General features: G+C 44.2%; 2 protein-coding genes across 6 annotated transcripts in view; both read left to right on the top strand.

The window, feature by feature from the left end:
• NAA25 (N-alpha-acetyltransferase 25, NatB auxiliary subunit) overlaps positions 1-15507 on the top strand; it is a 32691-nt gene extending 17184 nt beyond the window's left edge. For 3 of the 5 annotated variants that reach the window (XM_042441383.1, XM_042441385.1, XM_042441381.1), the window contains exons 11-24: positions 266-378; positions 1672-1879; positions 2565-2654; positions 3089-3269; positions 4039-4138; positions 4881-5032; positions 5523-5648; positions 6811-7054; positions 7350-7473; positions 9015-9080; positions 9657-9754; positions 9856-9966; positions 10370-10516; positions 11859-15507. In XM_042441383.1, coding sequence (XP_042297317.1) covers positions 266-378; positions 1672-1879; positions 2565-2654; positions 3089-3269; positions 4039-4138; positions 4881-5032; positions 5523-5648; positions 6811-7054; positions 7350-7473; positions 9015-9080; positions 9657-9754; positions 9856-9966; positions 10370-10516; positions 11859-11981 — 1883 coding nt within the window. In that variant the 3' untranslated portion in view covers positions 11982-15507. Of the gene's footprint in view, positions 1-265; positions 379-1671; positions 1880-2564; positions 2655-3088; positions 3270-4038; positions 4139-4880; positions 5033-5522; positions 5649-6810; positions 7055-7349; positions 7474-9014; positions 9081-9656; positions 9755-9855; positions 9967-10369; positions 10517-11858 lie in introns of those variants that run through there. The other 2 variants (XM_042441382.1, XR_006100857.1) reach the window with 2 other exon arrangements.
• A 1407-nt stretch (positions 15508-16914) lies between these two features.
• Positions 16915-17539, top strand: part of ERP29 (endoplasmic reticulum protein 29) — a 7925-nt gene continuing 7300 nt past the window's right edge. Inside the window, exon 1 of the mRNA XM_042441390.1 lies at positions 16915-17108. Coding sequence (XP_042297324.1) covers positions 16995-17108 — 114 coding nt within the window. The 5' untranslated portion in view covers positions 16915-16994. The remainder of the gene's footprint in view (positions 17109-17539) is intronic.

Here is a 17539-nt window from a genome sequence, read left to right as displayed (position 1 = left end):
CTTTTTCTGTGTCTCCCTTTAGAAGTAACTTGAAGTGTAGCTACTGTAGGTGGTGAAAAAGAAATCACTCCTGTGCATCATATTCTCTGCTTGCTGTTTGTTTTTATTCTGGATCCCAGTGAATCTACTTTTGTCTAACGCTGTTTTCTAATTTATCATTATAGTTCAGTCATACAAGCTGAAATGTGAATATGTTGTTTTGCTTCCCTTCCACGTTACTGCAGAACAAATTGCATTTTCACTTGTTTGGCTTTGACTTGTTTAGGTGATCCAGGAGAACTAATGTTCCAATATTTCAAACGATTTGGTGATAAACCCTGCTGCTTTACGGATATCAAGGTGTTTGCAGACCTCCTCCCTTCAACCCAGTATACAAAGGTAAGCTCCATCATAATTTGATGCCTTCAAATGATTGTTTGCTTCTTTCTTTCAAGCGTGATTGCTCAGTTTGTTCCTACAATGGGAAGATTCAAAGACTACTAAACTCTCTTTTGGAATAACTTTCAAGAACAGATACTTGTGGACACCACAGGACTCTTCTATCTGCGAATGTGTTCTGTAGTCCTTTCCCTCAATTGCAAGAGAGTTCCTACATTGTCAGGAGTAGTTTTAGGGGATGATTTCAGCGGTTGAGAATCCCAGTGCTCAGCCCATTGTTCTTCTTAGCCCCTGTAATTAGATGGTTAAATGCAAAACAAACAAACAAAAATCCAAATTGCTGAGAACTATAGTATTGTTACTGTTGACATGAGGGTTTTTTTGTTTTTGTTTTTTGTTTTTTTGGTTTGGCTATTTTCCTCCTTTGCTGGCTCTTGCCAAAGGTCACTGAACAATTGAGTGTAATCCAGCAGATGCTATTTTTAAGCAGCTTGGAAACATCATTGCATTAAGCAATTGTTACTTTCATGTTGCTCCCTCAATAAATATTAGGATAGATGTAGCTGCTTCACATAAAGTCAAGCCATTAACATTGTTGACAGTGATTCCAGGGTCATAGGTGAAAGGTGTGGTATTTTCCCTTCATTTCTCCCTTCTGAAATCCCTAACCTGGAGTCTCATACCTATTTGTGATCCTTCAGTTGTAGGCCTAAATGTAAGAAACAGTATATTTGTGACCCCCTGAATATATAAATGCAGTCATAGAAGTATAATGCTGGCTATTCAGGACAGGAATTTTGGAAGTAATTGTAAGATTGACTCCGGAGTAGGCCATGTAAGAGTGATACTGGATATCTAGTGTCAAATGCCTATGAGATGTTTAAAAGCTATGTTTCCATTGCTTATGACGGTTAGGTGAATTTTGAAAATGTTGTTAAACAACACTTGGGGAAATTAATGTTCTACTACAACTTCCAGAATCCCCTGTCAGCATGACATCCTATTAGCTCTACTGGTTGGGATATTGCTGGTATTGTAGTCCAGAAATAACCTTTCTAGGATGTAGTATTAACAGTTACTGTGCAGAATTTCTAGCAGCCAGGTGAGAGAGAGAGGCTCTGTACAGTTTGTGGTCCATATGAACTATTTTCTACCCCACAAACCAGCACGACCTTCATAGTACATGCCCAGTGCACCATTTTGCATTTTTTCTCTTTCCTCCAACCCCTCTTCATAATATCTGCCACTGGCACCAGGAAGCTATTAAAGAATGCACATTTCTATCTCCTGCAGTTCATCAACCAGTTGTTGGGGGTCATCCCCCTCTCTGCACCAACAGAAAGCAAGATCGCACTACCAGCTAACATTAAAGCACTGCAGCAACACTTATGTGTTGTGCAGTTGACAAGATTGCTTGGCCTTTATCACACAATGGACAAATCCCAAAAGCTGGCTGCAGTCCGTGACTTGATGCTGCGGTATCGACATGGACTAGATTTCGGTAAGGGAAACGTGAATATTGCCTGAATGTCAGACCATTCTGTCCACTTAGAAAATCGTACTTGTTCTGCATTTTCTGCCCATACACCTTCTAGTGCTAGTGCTTTACTTCAGTCCTCTGTTTTGTTCTTTGTCTGAAGAGCTCAGACCAGTGTCCATAGGGAGTGCAATCTTGGACTCTTGTCTTGTTTATGGACTTCCTATTAGAATATGTGGTTGGCCACTGTTAGAAACAAGATGCTAGAAACCTTTGATCTGATGCATATCATCAGACACATTCAATGGATTCTGTTTACTTGGAACAAGTAAAATAGCCATGTCAGTCTGTTATCTATACCCATGTTAGTCTGTTGCAGCAAAAAAAAGCAGAGAGTATTGGGGGCACTTCAAGGGCTCGTGCATTTATTACCACATAAGATTTCATGGACTGTAGTCATCTGCCAGGAATGGTCTTCTACATTGGCCAACAGGCCAGTTTTTACTTAAAATAATAAGTGGACACAGATCTGTGTTCAGTAATGGCATTACTCAAAAACAGTAGGGTAAGATTTATTGAATGAAGTGTACTGAGTAAATATGCGGACAATCTGCTATATGTGAGACCATAGTTTTACCAAACTAGCTCATGTTTAAAAGGTGGAATTGCAAGTTCTCAAGTAACTTTGCTTGGCTTTGTTTTTCTACAGGAAAATCCTGCTTGAAAACAGAGTTGCAGTTTTCAGACTACTATTGTCTACTTGCTGTTCACTTACTGCTTGACATCTGGCTAGAGGCAGGTATGTCCTTAGAAGCCCCACTGCTTGGATGGGAATAAAGGCCAGAAAGGGGCAGCCAAAATGATTAAGGGTTCGGAGCCACTGCCTGATGATGAAAAGTTAGTGTTTGGGGCCATTTAGTTTAGGGAAAAAGGCTGATGTGTTTCATAGGTGTATAAAATTATGCATTATGCATAGTGTAGAGAAAATGGATCAGATGTTTTTCTCTCTCTGGTAAGGCTAGAATCTCCACCATTGCTTGTTCGTTTTTTATTTTATTTATATATAGCCTATTCTCCCAGAATAATTCACTGTGGGAGACATCCATAATATTTCATTACTAGGAAAGATGGGCTTGCTTACTTATTCTACAGACTAAGGCTATATCTTTGAATTCTTACCCTTGTGTTGGACTTGATCTAGCCCAAGGCTTCAGTGTGGTGTTCTTTCTGCAGGTGAAGAGGCAGCTGCTTGGCAGTGCTTGATGTTGCTAGAAGAAGGCCTGACCCACAGTCCCTCCAATGCTCAGTTCAAGCTGCTGCTCATCCGAATCTACTGCATTCTTGGGGCGTTTGAGCCAGTTGTGGAGCTCTACTCCAGCCTTGATGCAAAGCACATACAGCATGACACTATTGGGTGGGTAGCATGTCCTTGGAGCAATCCATTGGCTCAGTTTATAGTCCCAGAGCTTCTCCTTCCTGAGAGAGAATACTCTCGAATCTACTATCGTACATTTTTGTCTTTTTCACTCCAGACTCATAATGTTAAACTGTTTTTTGACCTTTGGTTCTCCAGGTGTTTCAGGGTTCAACTCCCAGAAGCTCCAGCCAGGTTGGCCAGTAGTAAATGTTTCTGGGAGTTAAAGTCCCAAGACACCAAGAGGGCCAAAGAGTTAGGACCACTGAGTTAAAGCATATGTTAACTTTTCCAAGGTGGATTAGACAAGTAACAGATCTCTCAACCTTCTTTAGAGTGTGGCATTTTTGGTTACTGTTCCTTCACCTTGATATGTGGTTGTATCTGTTTGAAGACCATACAACCTTCTCAGCGATCCTGGGAGTTATTCTGTGAGAAAGTAGAGTCAAGACAGAAAGAAGTGCAGTCATTAGAACAAAAGACAGTTTTCAGGTTGGCCCCACTTTTCCATGTGGAATTCTGAACCGGAGCATTTTTGGATGCCCCTTTATGCCCCTTATAAACAACTGATTTTGCAGGAATGCTGCACTGAAGACTTGGAAAACATGCTCAGCAAAATCTAATTCAGATCACAGTATATGAGTTTTTATACTTTCTACATTGGGAAAACAGTAAAAAAACCCTACAGCTTATAGCACTTTTATACATCTGGTAGTAACCTGGGCAGCGGATTTCTCATTGTGGTAAATCTTTCTTGTTTCCATTACAGTTACTTGCTGACACGCTATGCTGCAGCCTTTGGTCACTATGCTGCTGCATCACAGTCCTGCAACTTTGCACTCAGGTTTTTCCACTCCAACCAGAAAGATGTAAGTGATAAAAGGACCCCGTGTCTCCTTCCTAATTTCTCCTTAGAAAGAATGCATAGTCCCTTGTTGAGTTTCTATTTTTCAGCTTAACTGTCAACAACATAAAACAATTCCCTTTCTACCATTCCCCTTTTCCATGTAAGTCTTACCTGTCTTAGACTGTAAGTCTCGTGATGTGGCCCATGCTGTCTTTGTATTTATGAGCAATTCCTACATTGTATGCTAGTCACTCGCACAGAATGTGGTCCTTTGCCTCCTCCTTTTTGACTGCCTCTTGCAGGCCGTAATGCAGATACTTCTCTGCCTTGTAGTTATCTGGGCTCTAAGAAGTGTTTGTTTTATTCCTACATGATCAGAGGTTGCATGTCCACATGAATAACTTGCACAGAAACATGGAGGGGAGCATTCCTGAGCACATAGTTCTTCCTCTTATACATTGGCAATTATTTCCTCATGTCTAGGAGTTAAATGAGCTATATTCTTTCTTTTTAAACTCTCAACAGACCTGGCAGTTTGCTTAGGCTTAGAGATAGCAACTATGCCTCCCCAGAGTTGGTTGACAAAACAAGCGCTTGAGCGTTGGTGTGAAATGAGGCTTTCTCCAGCACAGAATCTGCACAACATAAGCTCAGATAGCCATGAGCATTGGGTACATGTACTGGGCATCATTCATGATGGTGTACAAAAACCTCTGTGTTTGTGCTTTAATTCATGCTGAGGCTGTTGTGTGTTTCTTTCCTAGACCTCAGAATACATTATTCAAGCCTATAAATATGGTGCATTTGAGAAGATCCCAGAATTCATTGCTTTCAGGAACAGACTGAACTCCTCACTTCATTTTGCACAAGTCCGCACAGAACGAATGCTGTTGGACCTGCTACTTGAAGCAAATATGTAAGTCTGAAAGGATCCATTCAATGTTATGAATGCCCCTAGAGGCCAAGGCAGCTTCAAATGTGATGAAACCAAGAGGGATGTGAGATGGTGGCACTACTGCTTGAGTATTAAGGGATGTTACCCAGTAGGACCATAAATGTTTCTGGGCAAAGCATGCAGTTTGCTGTCCTCTTCCAGGTGTACTACATGGTGTACATCATAGTACTCCAACATCCTCTTGGTAATATAACTGACTCGGGTTGCAGAATGCAAAAACAATTTGGATAGTTTTCACATAGGATCAGCCTTTTCTCTGCTGGATGTATTTGACTTACAAGCCCATCATCTCCAGATGGGCTGGAAAAGCTGGCAGAGAGCATAGTGCACTTTTCTAATAGTGAACAGTTGACTCAAGAGTTTTCTTTGCATTGTCTGGGTTCTAACTCGGCCTGGCCAAAAATCTTTTAAGCACATGACTCTGTACTTCTGTCTTGCTCCCCTGGGCTAGATCAACGAGTTTAGAAGAAAATATAAAGTCCATGAGCCTAAGTCCAGAAGAAGATGACATTCCCTGGAATGATCTGCAAGATAACCGAGACCTCACTGTCCTATTTAATTGGGATCCAAAAGACAGGTAAGTGTGCAACTGCAAAAGGCCACCGCTGGGGTAGCCATTTTTCAAAGGCTTCATCTGCTAGCTAACTCTGTAAAGGGCAATCAGCTTCTTTTCTCTTCTGTATCAAAGCCACCTTTATGCCAGCAGTTACTTAGGTATAAAAAAGAGTGGACCCATTTTAACTCTCTCATGCTGTGCCAGGAGGCGACTCAGAAATGATGTGAATAAAGAATATGAGCTTCAAAGGGTGTACACAGTTACTGCTGGACTTGTTCTGCTGATTCTGTACTGCTCTTCTAGGGCAAGATTTCTGGCACATGTTCATATTGATTTATTTCCTGCTTACAAGGAATGAAACTGCTATGCATAATATTAGTGTGAGGTCAATAACCAGTGCTGTTTGTCTTAGTTTTATGGGGGTTTTTTGTCTTTGCTTTGGTATGCTATTTGTTTGGGGTTCCATACTGGTGTTAAACAAAGTGATAAATAAATTAAGTCTAAATTGTTATAATTCTGCCAGACTCTTGTACATAGGCAACATTCTGAACATTATGGGTGTTCAGAAATTGGATACCCCTTCATCAGTCAGTGGGTGGGGTGAGGAACCTAATACTGAAATGTATAATTAATGGTGTCTTCTGTTGGTTGATGGTCCTTGTGAAAATCCTTACTAACTCTCTGAGACAAAAATAAATACAATTTCTCTATAATGTTGTCAGGGTAGCTGGAATTTGACATCTATTTTCTTTTTGTTAGGGTGGACTCTTATTTGTTGTTTGGGATGCTGACTGAAGCGTGGTGTTTGGTTTTCCAGTGCAGGACTGTTTAATATTAAGTTCCATCTGATTGTGACAGTCTCATTAAAATGGGTTAACAAAACTTATGAGTTTTAAAGAGAGAGTGTCCTGAAACTTCCATGTATAATGATGTCTTGAAGATACCAGCATACACATGCAGTGAGAAGAAAAACTTAGAGGCACCTTTTCACTTGCAAGATGTGCTTTGCCATTGTGGTTCAGGAGAAGGAAGATTTGATAAGCTGCTATCCCTTGTGGAAGAGAGGGCACACCACAGCAGTTGCTATCCTCTTGAACTTGGCATTGCCCGTCCTGGGGCTTTGGGGGCACATGAGCAGGCAGGCTGCTTGGGTTTGTGCGTCCAAATCTGAATTCTTTCCCAGGTGCATTTCTGAAGAGGACAAAAGACTTTCCTTAGAGGAAGAGACGATCTGGTTGCGGATTCGGTCTTTGACGTTACGATTGATCAGTGGACTGCCAGCTCTCGGCCACACAGCTCAGCCAAAGAACTCTGAGAAGAACACTGAGAACGGTGTTTGCTCCAAGATTGACACCATACGGGCTTTGCTGCGGCAACTGGACACTGCAGTGAATTCGGGGAAGCGGTTTCTTGAGCAGAAGATTCAGGTACAATTAAAGAAAAGCGTTCACAGCTTATAACAATAGCTTTTTGCAGCAGTAGTAAGCAAAGAGTTGAGGTTTTTCTAAGGATCACCCTTGTGCTCTAATTGGAGAGTTAACTCTGCTTTTGATTGATAGAGATTTTGAGTTTTCTTTGTGTCCTAATTGTATGTCAGCATCTGAGCTTTTACCCATAGGGCAAATAATAAAATTAGAAATAAATAGATTAAACCAGAAGTGACACTACTTTGCTTTCTTGGAGAGAGATTTAATTCTCCCCCTTGTTTTGATTTTTGTATAGTATCCTGTCCTTGGTCCTCCTCCTTCCAGAATGGCTGGCTACTTCAACAGTGGGAGCTGCCAGTGCCAGACCAGCTTATTTTATCTTGTTAGTGAAATTTATGAACTGGATACCAACGGTTTAGGTGAGTCTTTCATGTGCCTAGAGCTAAAGGGTGATTTGGGATGTGGCTGAGGCACTCGGGTGGGTGAGCAGGAGGTAGAGTTAGGCTTTCATAACACTTGGAAGACCCTGCGGTGATGCCACAAAAAGTTCACATGGAAAGGAACAAGAATTGAAAACCCTAACATGAACTTGTTGTAGGTTCATGAGCCCTTTGACTATTTTCTTTGCTATTGTCTAACTTAACATTATAACCAATATCTAGACCCTTGAAAAAGGAGCACTGCAGTCTACGAAGTCTTGTAGTTTGAAGAATGTGCCTGTTCTGGATCTGTCCACCCCTTAACATGTTGCTGGCCTATGCCAGGGAGGAGAGTGGAACTCCTCTTGGGTGATCCATCCCCCTCCAGCATCGGGGAGCCACCTTGCCACCTCTGACTTCTAGGCAATATAGCCTCCTTCCTGAAAGTTTATTACATATCAGGACATGCGGCAGGAGGAAAGCACCAGCTGTGTCTTCTAAAGAGGACACTGCAGAGCTACCCAGTGCAGCTCCTTTCACCCGTCAGTTCTTCAGAAAAAGAAAAATGTTGTGCCAGCTAAGAGAGGATTCTGCCTAGGCAAGCATAACTTTTTTTTCCTTTGAAAGACACATGCTGAAATGATGGTTTGTAGCATCTGCCATTTCTTTTCCCCCAAAATTTCTCTGGATTCTGAAGCAATGTGAATTTTATTTTTAATTTTTAAAATCTTGGCATAAGGCCCTCCAAAACATGTGGGCCCTGGCATTTGCTTCACTGTATTGGATGCTCTTTAAATAAAATAAATAACTTTATTTATATACCGCCCTTCGAAACATCAGGACGGTTAACAGCAATATTCAATACAATTTATAAAAACAATACCATTAAAACCGTAATAAAAGAACTTGTGCCAGATCACAAACAACTGACAGAGGGGGGAAGAGGACTCTCAGGGCAAAGAATCAGGGGTAAGCCTGCTTGAAAAAGAATGTTTTTAGCCCCTTCTTAAATTGGGCCAGGGAGGTTGCTGAACGGAGCTTGATGGGCAGCGAGTTCCAGAGGGTGGGGGCCGAGATGGAAAAGGCCCTTCTAGTGGTGTTAACCAATTTAGCCTCTGGAACTCTTAACAAATGCTGCCCGGTGGATCTGAGTGTGCGGGGCGGATTGTATGGAGAGAGGCGATCCTTTAAGTACCTTGGGCCCAAGCCATTTAGGGCTTTGCTAAATCATGGCAGAAATATCCTTCCACATGTCACTTGAGTCACCAATCTTAGTGCTGTTTTAATAGGACATTTTAAAATTGTTTTTCAACTTTCTGGTTTATACCCATTGTGGCTTAGCTGTGCTTTGTTTCAATGCATGTTGTAAGCCACCTTAGATCCCATGTTAGAAGAAAGGCAGGCTATAATTTAAACAAAGAAACTGGATTTCTATAGGATGTTGTTCCCAGTCCTTACTTGTTCTTACTTGTTCTTTATGTTTTTACTATTTTAGTAATTACCATTATTAAACAATTTAACTTTTTTCTTTTTCTTTTCAGAAGATTCAACAGCAATTCAAGAGCGAATAGGGAATAGCTTGAAATCGCTATTAGAACAACTAACAGGTAAATCAGCTTTGCAAGAACAACCAAAAAAATCTTCACAAAGTCTGCAGCCTCTTTCCCCCCAAAATTGGCTGCCTGCCTGGCTGCGTGTGTTAGCCATGTGCTGAGTTTATAGACATAGTTTTTATCTAGCATCTCGGCATACCAGCCTGGAGGGACTCTTTCGACTGAGTGAGTGAGCTTCTCCCTATAGGCAGAGCAGGCAGGGTCATCTCACACCGCATAGAAGGCAGGCTCTATTTATAAGCTTAGATAATAAGTGAGTGAATATGTCCAGTTTCTAAAAGGCAGTTGCAGATCTTTTTCTTCCTTCAAATATGCCCAAGGACAGCAAAGGGTTTAGATTTATCGATGTTTGTACGTTTGCCAATTGTATATGTTATTCATTTTAAGTGATCGATGTCACTTCAAAATACATGCCAGAGATGGATACCTTTTCAAAGTTGGGGCTGAGGCAGATATCAAGAAGTCAGCTACAAAAAAAGCTCTACAGTATGTTGCCTTATATAAGGCTTTTGACCAACCTTACCTTTTTTTTTCCTTTTCTTCTTTCTCCCTCCCTCCCTCTCTTTCAAGATCAGTTCAATAAATGCAAAGGTGATCTGTTGGAAGTGAGGGAAGGCAGCTTCAAAACTCATCCAAATATTTTAGAAAATCTTGTCTTTTTTGTGGAGGTGAGTATGAGAGGGCTTCTGCTGGCTCTTGGAAAGCCAATGCTGTTCCCACACCAGTTACATAATCCTACATTACTTGTGTCTCCTCCTTATCTTCCCAGACCATTTCAATCGTCCTCTGGGTGTGCAGCTATTCTGACTCCATCCTCCGGCCCTGCAGATCAAGCTTGCAGAAGAAGAAAAAGAAGAAAAAAGAGAGCATTGTAGCAATGGTAAGCAATGATAGGGGAATCTTCCCCTTCAGCAAGCCATGTGTTAAACAGTGTCCATGCTAAGGGGAAAGACTTGCATTGGCTCCTTCCAAAATCTACAAGGACTGCACCCCTTGGACCTAAAAGAGCCTGGGGAAGGAAACATGGAGAAGTGCCCGCACCCACTCCATAACAGGGAAAGGGCCAATTGGGACTTCCTTGGAAGAGAATTTTGTAACTTGGGAGCATCCACTGAGAAGGCCCTCTCATGTCCCTACTATGCATGTATCTGAAGGTGGTGGACCCAAGAGCAGGGCTGCCTCCCAAAATCTCAGAGCTCCTGCAGGTTCACTTCATATAGTTAGGCAGGAGTGCAGGTAATCTTTCCCTTCCTCTACCCCATCCTCTCTCTTCTTCTCTGTAGCCCCCAGTGTTTGCAAGCTTCCAAGATTACCTTTCTGGCCTCCAGACACTCACTTCCAATGTGATAGATCATATCAAAGGGCTTGAAATTACTCTCGCTGCACTTAAACTTGAAGAGCTGTCTATAGAGGACAACTTACTGTTGCAGGTAAGAAACAGAGCACAATTGTTCAAATGCCGGACTTTTAGCATGAGGATGAAGTGTGTGGTGGCTGGAGGGTTTTGATGTCATCCAGCAAAGGTCCAAGGGCAAAGAGAAAGTGTATTATGTTACAGGGGCTGCATCCACACTGGAGAAATAACCTGGTTTGGCACCACTCTAAGTGCCCTGGCTCAAGCCTATGGAATTCTGGGAGTTGGAGTTGGTTGTGGGCCCAGAGCGGAGCAGAGCTCCGCTCTGGGCCCCACAACAAACTCCAGCTCCCAGAATTCCATAGCCTTGAGCCACAAAGAGTTAAATTGGTGCCAAACCGGGTTATTTCACTAGTGTGGGTGCAGCCAGCGTGTGGAGGAATGCCATCTTGCAGTTCCAGTAGATAGCCACACGAGGGCACCAAAGGAAGGGAAAAGGCTTTAAACATGGGGGAAATGCATATATATGAGCTGTGTTTTGATGGAAGAGAGAGATGGTGGGTTAACAGACACATGCTGGAACAAGTTAGGTAAGGAAAGCTTGTCTTCCCAATAGTTTGAAATTTCAAAATAAAACAAAACCCTGCTATCCTGACAAAATGGCAGCTGCCAAGCAGATAGTTGATCAGCTCTGTGGACTTTCTCTTGCCCTTTCAGTTCCTGTTCTCTGACAACCCGGAAGTTGGTTGTTTTCAGTCTCATCTTTTTTTGAGCACCACATAAGAGTGTCTGGAAAATCATGCAGCTGGCTGGAAAGTGTGGTTTGTGACTTTTCCAGCCTCTGGCAGTAGGCAGGTGGTGAGCTGAAACTATCCTGTCTTGGCCTAACTTCCATGGTCTCTGCTTTCTACCTAGCTGTACAAAAGCCTTTTTGCTTTACACAGGTCTCAGTAGAGGAATCTTTTTTAAAAGATCATTCCACACATTTTTCTTTCAAGGCCTGTCTTCAAGCATTGTGCTGTTTTGCAGTTGGCACTCTCTGAGGAGAATGGAGGAAACTATTTTATCCTTTTACTTTTCCTGCTGCCCAGACATATATCTTAGCTGGAATTGTCTTGGGGGTTTCTTACTCTGGTTAAGTGAAAACCATTTCAGTTCCTTATAGCTCAGAGAGATGGCAAAGTCCAGTGTGCAAAGATATTCCGTGTTTGCTGGTTCAAAGCAAGGCTCCCTATTGTATCAACATTGCTGCCTGGAAACACAGCAGCTGTCTGAGTAACTTTACAACACATGCATTTCAATATTTGCTGACATTTATACGGGTGATTAAAGGCCCACTTTGCATGTAACCTTCCGTGTGATTCACATAATCTCTTGTGATGGTTGTTATCTCTCTGCGCTCATTTTTCCTGCCCCAGGAAGAAAAGAAGTTTACAAAGACTGCGCTAGAGAAAGTCCAGAACAGTTACCAGCATGCAGTTCAGGAAATTGGAGAACTGCTGAAAAAGAGACTTGACACCATCAAAAATCTCAAGGTTTGAGGAGACGCATCCTGGGCGCAGAGTGAAGAGCCAACAACAGACAAGGAACGTCATCTGCCATCCCTTTGACATTTAAAATCTGGAACTTCCTCACAAATGCATGAAGGACTTTGATCATAAAATAGTTTTTTTATGTATTAAAAAGTTATATTCAAGCGATTAAATTATTGTACATAAAATCGAGAAGCAGGGACCCTCCTCTGTCAGGGTTAGACCACTTTTTATACACATTCATAAGCATATTGTAACAGAAAGAAAAACCCCTGACCCGTTTCACTTCCCTTTGTGGGTGGAAGGAGGGCATTCTCCCGAAACTGTTTGGGGGTTTGAAGTCTTTAGAAGCAGCAATAGAAATCCAGTGTAAAGCATATTTCAAAGGAGTTTGTATTTTTTCCATCACACGCTGCAGCATTTATATTTTTGTGTATCAGTTTCTTGCCTTAGTAAAGCAGATATCAAGAGAGGCCTGTGCTCAACTGTGAAACCTTTTGAGCCGCCACTCTCTTTTCCGCCTGCCTCCCACGAGCACTACAGTAAAGCTTCCGATCTGCTTGGGGAATGGTCTGCCGCAGGGTGGGTGCCTTTTTCCGTTCGCCAACTGTTGATTCATATGCCCACCCTGGCTATGATCACAGGTGGCTGAAAGGAATGCCTGGGCAAGGTACAGTTTTGACCCTTTCTGTGTGATTTCCCCCATCCATCCTGTAAGGAGCAAAACAATACAAGAAGAAGGTAGAATGAATTGAGGTTTATTCAAACGGAAATAGTTACAGAAGAAAGCTATGAACTTGACTTGAAACTCAGTGTTGGCTGCAGCTCAGTCGAAATCAAAGTGTTCCCAGTTGCTTGGACTTGTGAGGACATGATGCACAAATGGAGTTGTACTCCCTGTCCCTTGTAGTTAGCCACTCTGAAATAGATGCAGACTGTCTTTGGGGAATGTGTATAAGATAAGCTTTGGATGAGGGACACAACGTGGAAAATGGAGGACTCGGTTTCAAACTCACTAAACTCTTCACCCCAACCCTGGTTGCATTTGAAACAGATCTTGGTGAGGACTTGCATCAGCTCCCGTGAGGGCAATGGCTGTGTCTGTAGGTAGGCAGAGTGTTGAAGAGGAATGACAAAAAGAGCTCTAGGATGAAACTTGGTCTCCAGACCTCAGGTCAGATACCGAGTGTCCTTTCTAGCCAGGTACTTTTCTTTGAACCCTATTGCTTTTGAGTTTATTTTCAGTTACCAAGCTAACAAGACAAATCTACTCCCCTCCCCCAGAGTATGTTTAATTCTGTTGTCGTAATAATAAACCTTATTGACTAGCGCAAGGGAAAGAAACAACAGGTTCAGCTGGGTTTTTTAAATCAAATACTCCCCCCACCACCAAGAAACTGGCTATGTTTGGAAGGAGGGACTTCAAGCTTTTTGCAGAATAAAAATGACATCAATTATGTAGCTTTAATATTTGGAGAAAGCTGGTAGTCCTAGTTCTGTCACTTTAGTTTTGCTAGCAATCAGATTGTTTTCATTTGTTTCAGGACCACTCGACACGTTTGTGTAGCTTCCAAGCCCAGTAACCTTTGCAGATTTGAACCTGGAATAGACAGCCTGATGCTCCTGAATAAAGCTAAGCCCAACTTTGGGCCTCTTTCTGGTTTTATATTGTGACAGGCAGAATCCAAAGGGTCAGGCCATAGGCCATCCAGGGGTCCTCTTAGGGAAGACCTGTGTGGTTTTTATTTTGCAAGTGTGCTGTTGTGTGATTTATTCTGTCCCCACACTGTACATGCTGAGTCTGTGCTTGTAGTGTGTCAGTGCACTTCCCTGTTCCACTCAGCTTGCAGAAGATGCACATGTCTGTTAGATTCTTTTTGGCTGCCTTTGCATTGCCAGCATTCCCATATTGTAGCAGAGGGATGTGTCCCTTCAGGAGGTAATTCCCACTCTGCTGGTTGAAACAGGGAAAGGTGTTGTGTGCGCCTGCCTTTAAGGGGTTGTGGTCAGTCAATGTGGTCTCTAGACACATGTGGCCTCAAATATAAGGCCAATTAGTTAAAAATCTAGACATGTTTTCAAGAGAACAGTATTTCAACAGCATATGCAGTTTGGTGACATAGTCTGGTATGAGGCAGTTGGACTGAAATTTGGATTTTTCTGGAAATTGACTTCCAGAATGGATGCCTTCTTTGCTTCCTGTAGGCAATAACATTCCGACAGAGGCTTTTTAAAACTCAAGTGTCTAAAAAGGATTTCTTGAATAGGTGTTATGGTCCAAAATACCTAGTCTTGCTAAACTTCTTTACGATATTTTTAGGAGCTGAAATCATAGGTTTTGTCTTATGCTGCCAGAAATGATCAGTGAAACGGGAAGTGATGGTAAATGTCTCTCACAAGTGCCATTGAAATGTCATGCCCAGTTGTGATCCTATAGAGGCCTGTGCCTGGTGGCCTCTTGAGCCGCTTTTGGCAAACAGCTCTGTTCTGAATGAGGCCTGAAACAAATTTCTGCTAAAATCCAGCTCCTTTTGGCAGGGGATCATCCATTTGAAACAGCCAACATAAATTACTGGAATGTTATGTAGTTCAGTTGCCCTCTGAGAAATAGGCATCCCACACATTTCAGCGGAGTTCTTAAACAGCATTTGCAAAAGGTTCCAATGTTTTCAAAAAGGACCCATGTTACCAGAACAGGGGACCCTGGAATGCTTCCATTACCCCAAAGGTGGTTGGTGGAGTTTGTGTCTTGTTTCGGCTAGTAACTGTAGCAGGCGCAATTCCAGGGCAAAGCAGTGCTCAGCAGCAGACGAGGCCAGACCGCTCTTAGAAGAGTGTTGAGCTTTGTGAACTGTACAACGGAGTGAGTCCTTATGAAACCAGATGTTCCCTTTTCTGACACAGCCACACGCATACCTTCTGCATTCGCTGTATAATATAGTGCTGCTGTTTTGTTCCATTTCTATTGTGGTGGTTTAACAGACTTAACATGTATAGCAGAGAGCTACAAAAACAACTGTTTACAGACCAAGAGAAGTTCATTGTCTTTCTCTAGTGCTGGGCTCCTGAGCCAAAGTCCTTCTGCAGCTATCTCTGGCTACCAAGTTCTTCTATTAAATGCATTTTCTGGTTGATCGGGGTGAAGGGTGTTAATCCAGCCATCTTCTCCGTAAAGAAGGCTGCGTTGCCCAGCTCTATTATCGGTTTGGATGCGGGGGAGGCGGGCTTGTTGAATCTTTTTAGAAATTTTTCACTGTTTAAAGATTGCATTTATATTTTGCAATGCTTACGTTGAATCATGGGGGGGTTTTGTCTCTTTCTTTAACCTGTTAAAAGGGGTCTGTATCTGCCAAGCCACCTTGGAATGTCTTTCCCTCCCTCCTTTGCAAGCGCACTCTGATTTGTGGTTGTGAAAGGTATGTAAAAAAAGGACTTCAACAACCAACAGACTTTCAGTGACAAAACTGCTAGCGATCTGCTTTAAACTGGATGGGTTTATAATTTATAAAAATGAGTCCGTTTCTTTTTACACCAAGCTTTGCTGCTTTTCATTCTTTCAGAAAGGAAAACTCACAAATGTCCGACGGCTGCGTTCTGTCTCCTGGGTGGTTTGAGCTGCGCTGGCAGCCCTACTTTAGTGTCCTGGTGAAAAGACAAAGGCAGCTTGAGCCTGATGTGGGTCAGCAGGTGCCTTTGACCCCATTGTGTTGAAACAATGTGGCTGCAGACCTGGCAGTGAGCACCATGAGGACCACTTGCAGACTGCAATGTTGCATTTGGGCATAGCAGAAGTGGGCCTCCAGAGCTTTCAGCTGCCTTTTCAGCTTTGGGGTGGCTTCTGGGGCCATGCCTTGGGCTCCCAGGGACCACCCTTAGCCCACGGGCTGTACTTTGGAGTCCCCATGGCTCCACACAGCCCAGGGGCAAAGCCCTCCATCCATCCCACAGCGATACTCTTGAGCCGGCACAAAATCCATCAGGCAAGAGAGCAGTGGGGAAAGGAAGGAGCATGACCTAGTGGGTGCAGCATCTCCTTTTGAGCTGGTGATGCTACAGGAACTGTGGCCAGAAAGTGAGTCCCCCTTGCTGGCCCTAAGTGGCTGGATTGCGTCTTTCCCAGGCGAAGGTCTGGAAGGCCCCCTGACAGAAGGTGGTGGTTGGTGTCATGGAAACGTCTCTTTTGGATAAGTTTGGGGGTTGTGTTTCCAACAGATGGGGCTAAAAGCGGGTCCACTTTGGTGCTACTTTAACTGCAATCCCTGTGTCTTGTGGGATCCTGGACTTGGTGCTTCCCTGAGGTGCATAGTGTTCTCTTCTAGAGCAACCTAGTGCTGTGCTTTATGGGAGGAGGAGGGGATGTCAAGGACCAGAAGTATTCCATCAGACTATGAGTCCCAGGATTTTCTTGGCTGGAGCCATAGCACTTAAAGTGGCATCAAACAGCTATAAGAATTGTGTGTGTGGATGCTGAGTGACTGGCTGCATTTTTATTGCAGTTGAAGTGCCTGAGGAGGCCTGGTGTGGCAAGTGCCCGCTTTGCCTTGCAGTGGCCCTGGGGCTCCCTCCCCCCCAAAGAGCCCTGGATCTGGGCTGAAGGGCTCTGGGGGAGGGGGGTCAAGGCCCAGCCCTTCCCAGCCCCTGGCCCTCCAGCTGTTGGGCTGCGTTCCCCCTTGGCTTTCTGGGCTGAGGCTGATGGGCATTGCAGTCCCAAAGCTGGAGGGCCACATGTTCCCCCAGCCCTCTGGGAGAACGGCAGAAAGAGGGGACCGGATATGCCCCTTGGCTCAGCCCTTAGCAATGCAAGCCACTTGGCCACCTCCTTTGGAGAAGACTGGCAAGGAGGCTTCCCTAAACTCCAAAGCCCCGGCTCTCTTCGCGGCCGGGCCTTGGTTGGCTGCCAGGTGAGGGGCGGGGCCTGGTGGGCGGGCTGTTCACGTGACCAGGCAGGCCCCTCCCCCGGACCGAGGCTGGCGCCATCGCCTAGTCTGCAACTCGATCCCCGCCATCGCCGCCGCCGCCGCCATGGGCCTATCCCCGCCGCGGCTGGCCTGCCTCTTCCTCCTGATCGCCCTGGTCCCTGGCAGCGCTCTCCACACCAAGGGCGCCTTGCCTTTAGACTCCATCACCTTCCGCAAGGTAAAGGCCCGGCCAGCTCCAGCCCATCGTTGGCATTCCTTCACCCAGGGCTTGGGTTGCCTTCCCTGGCTGGCCCCAAGGGGGGGAGGAGGAGGAGGAGGAGTGCCAGGGGCAGAAGGCCCTTTGGCACAAACCCTCGCCAGCTTTCTCTTCGGGGGTACTGCCAGGGTGGCCTCTAAGGCCTGGGAAGACCCAACCAGGCCAGCCCCACCTGGCAGGAGGCGGTGGCTGCTACTGCTTGGCTCAGAGCCTGGCACTTTCTCTCTTGCAGCCACTTTCTTCCAGGCCTGGCATATTGGCGAGGGGCAGGGCAGGGCCTGGTCTCACCAGTCACTTCCCTCTCTCAAATACCTCCATTTTGTATTGTATTGTATTTCATTTGCTGGTGGTAACGTTCTCCTGCTGCATCCACACTGGAGGAATAACCTGGT

Source organism: Sceloporus undulatus, chromosome 10 (genome assembly GCF_019175285.1).
Source record: "Sceloporus undulatus isolate JIND9_A2432 ecotype Alabama chromosome 10, SceUnd_v1.1, whole genome shotgun sequence".
Taxonomy (NCBI): domain Eukaryota; kingdom Metazoa; phylum Chordata; class Lepidosauria; order Squamata; family Phrynosomatidae; genus Sceloporus; species Sceloporus undulatus.
The sequence above is the reverse complement of the archived record's forward strand: the minus strand, read 5'-3'. Positions and strand labels throughout refer to the sequence as shown.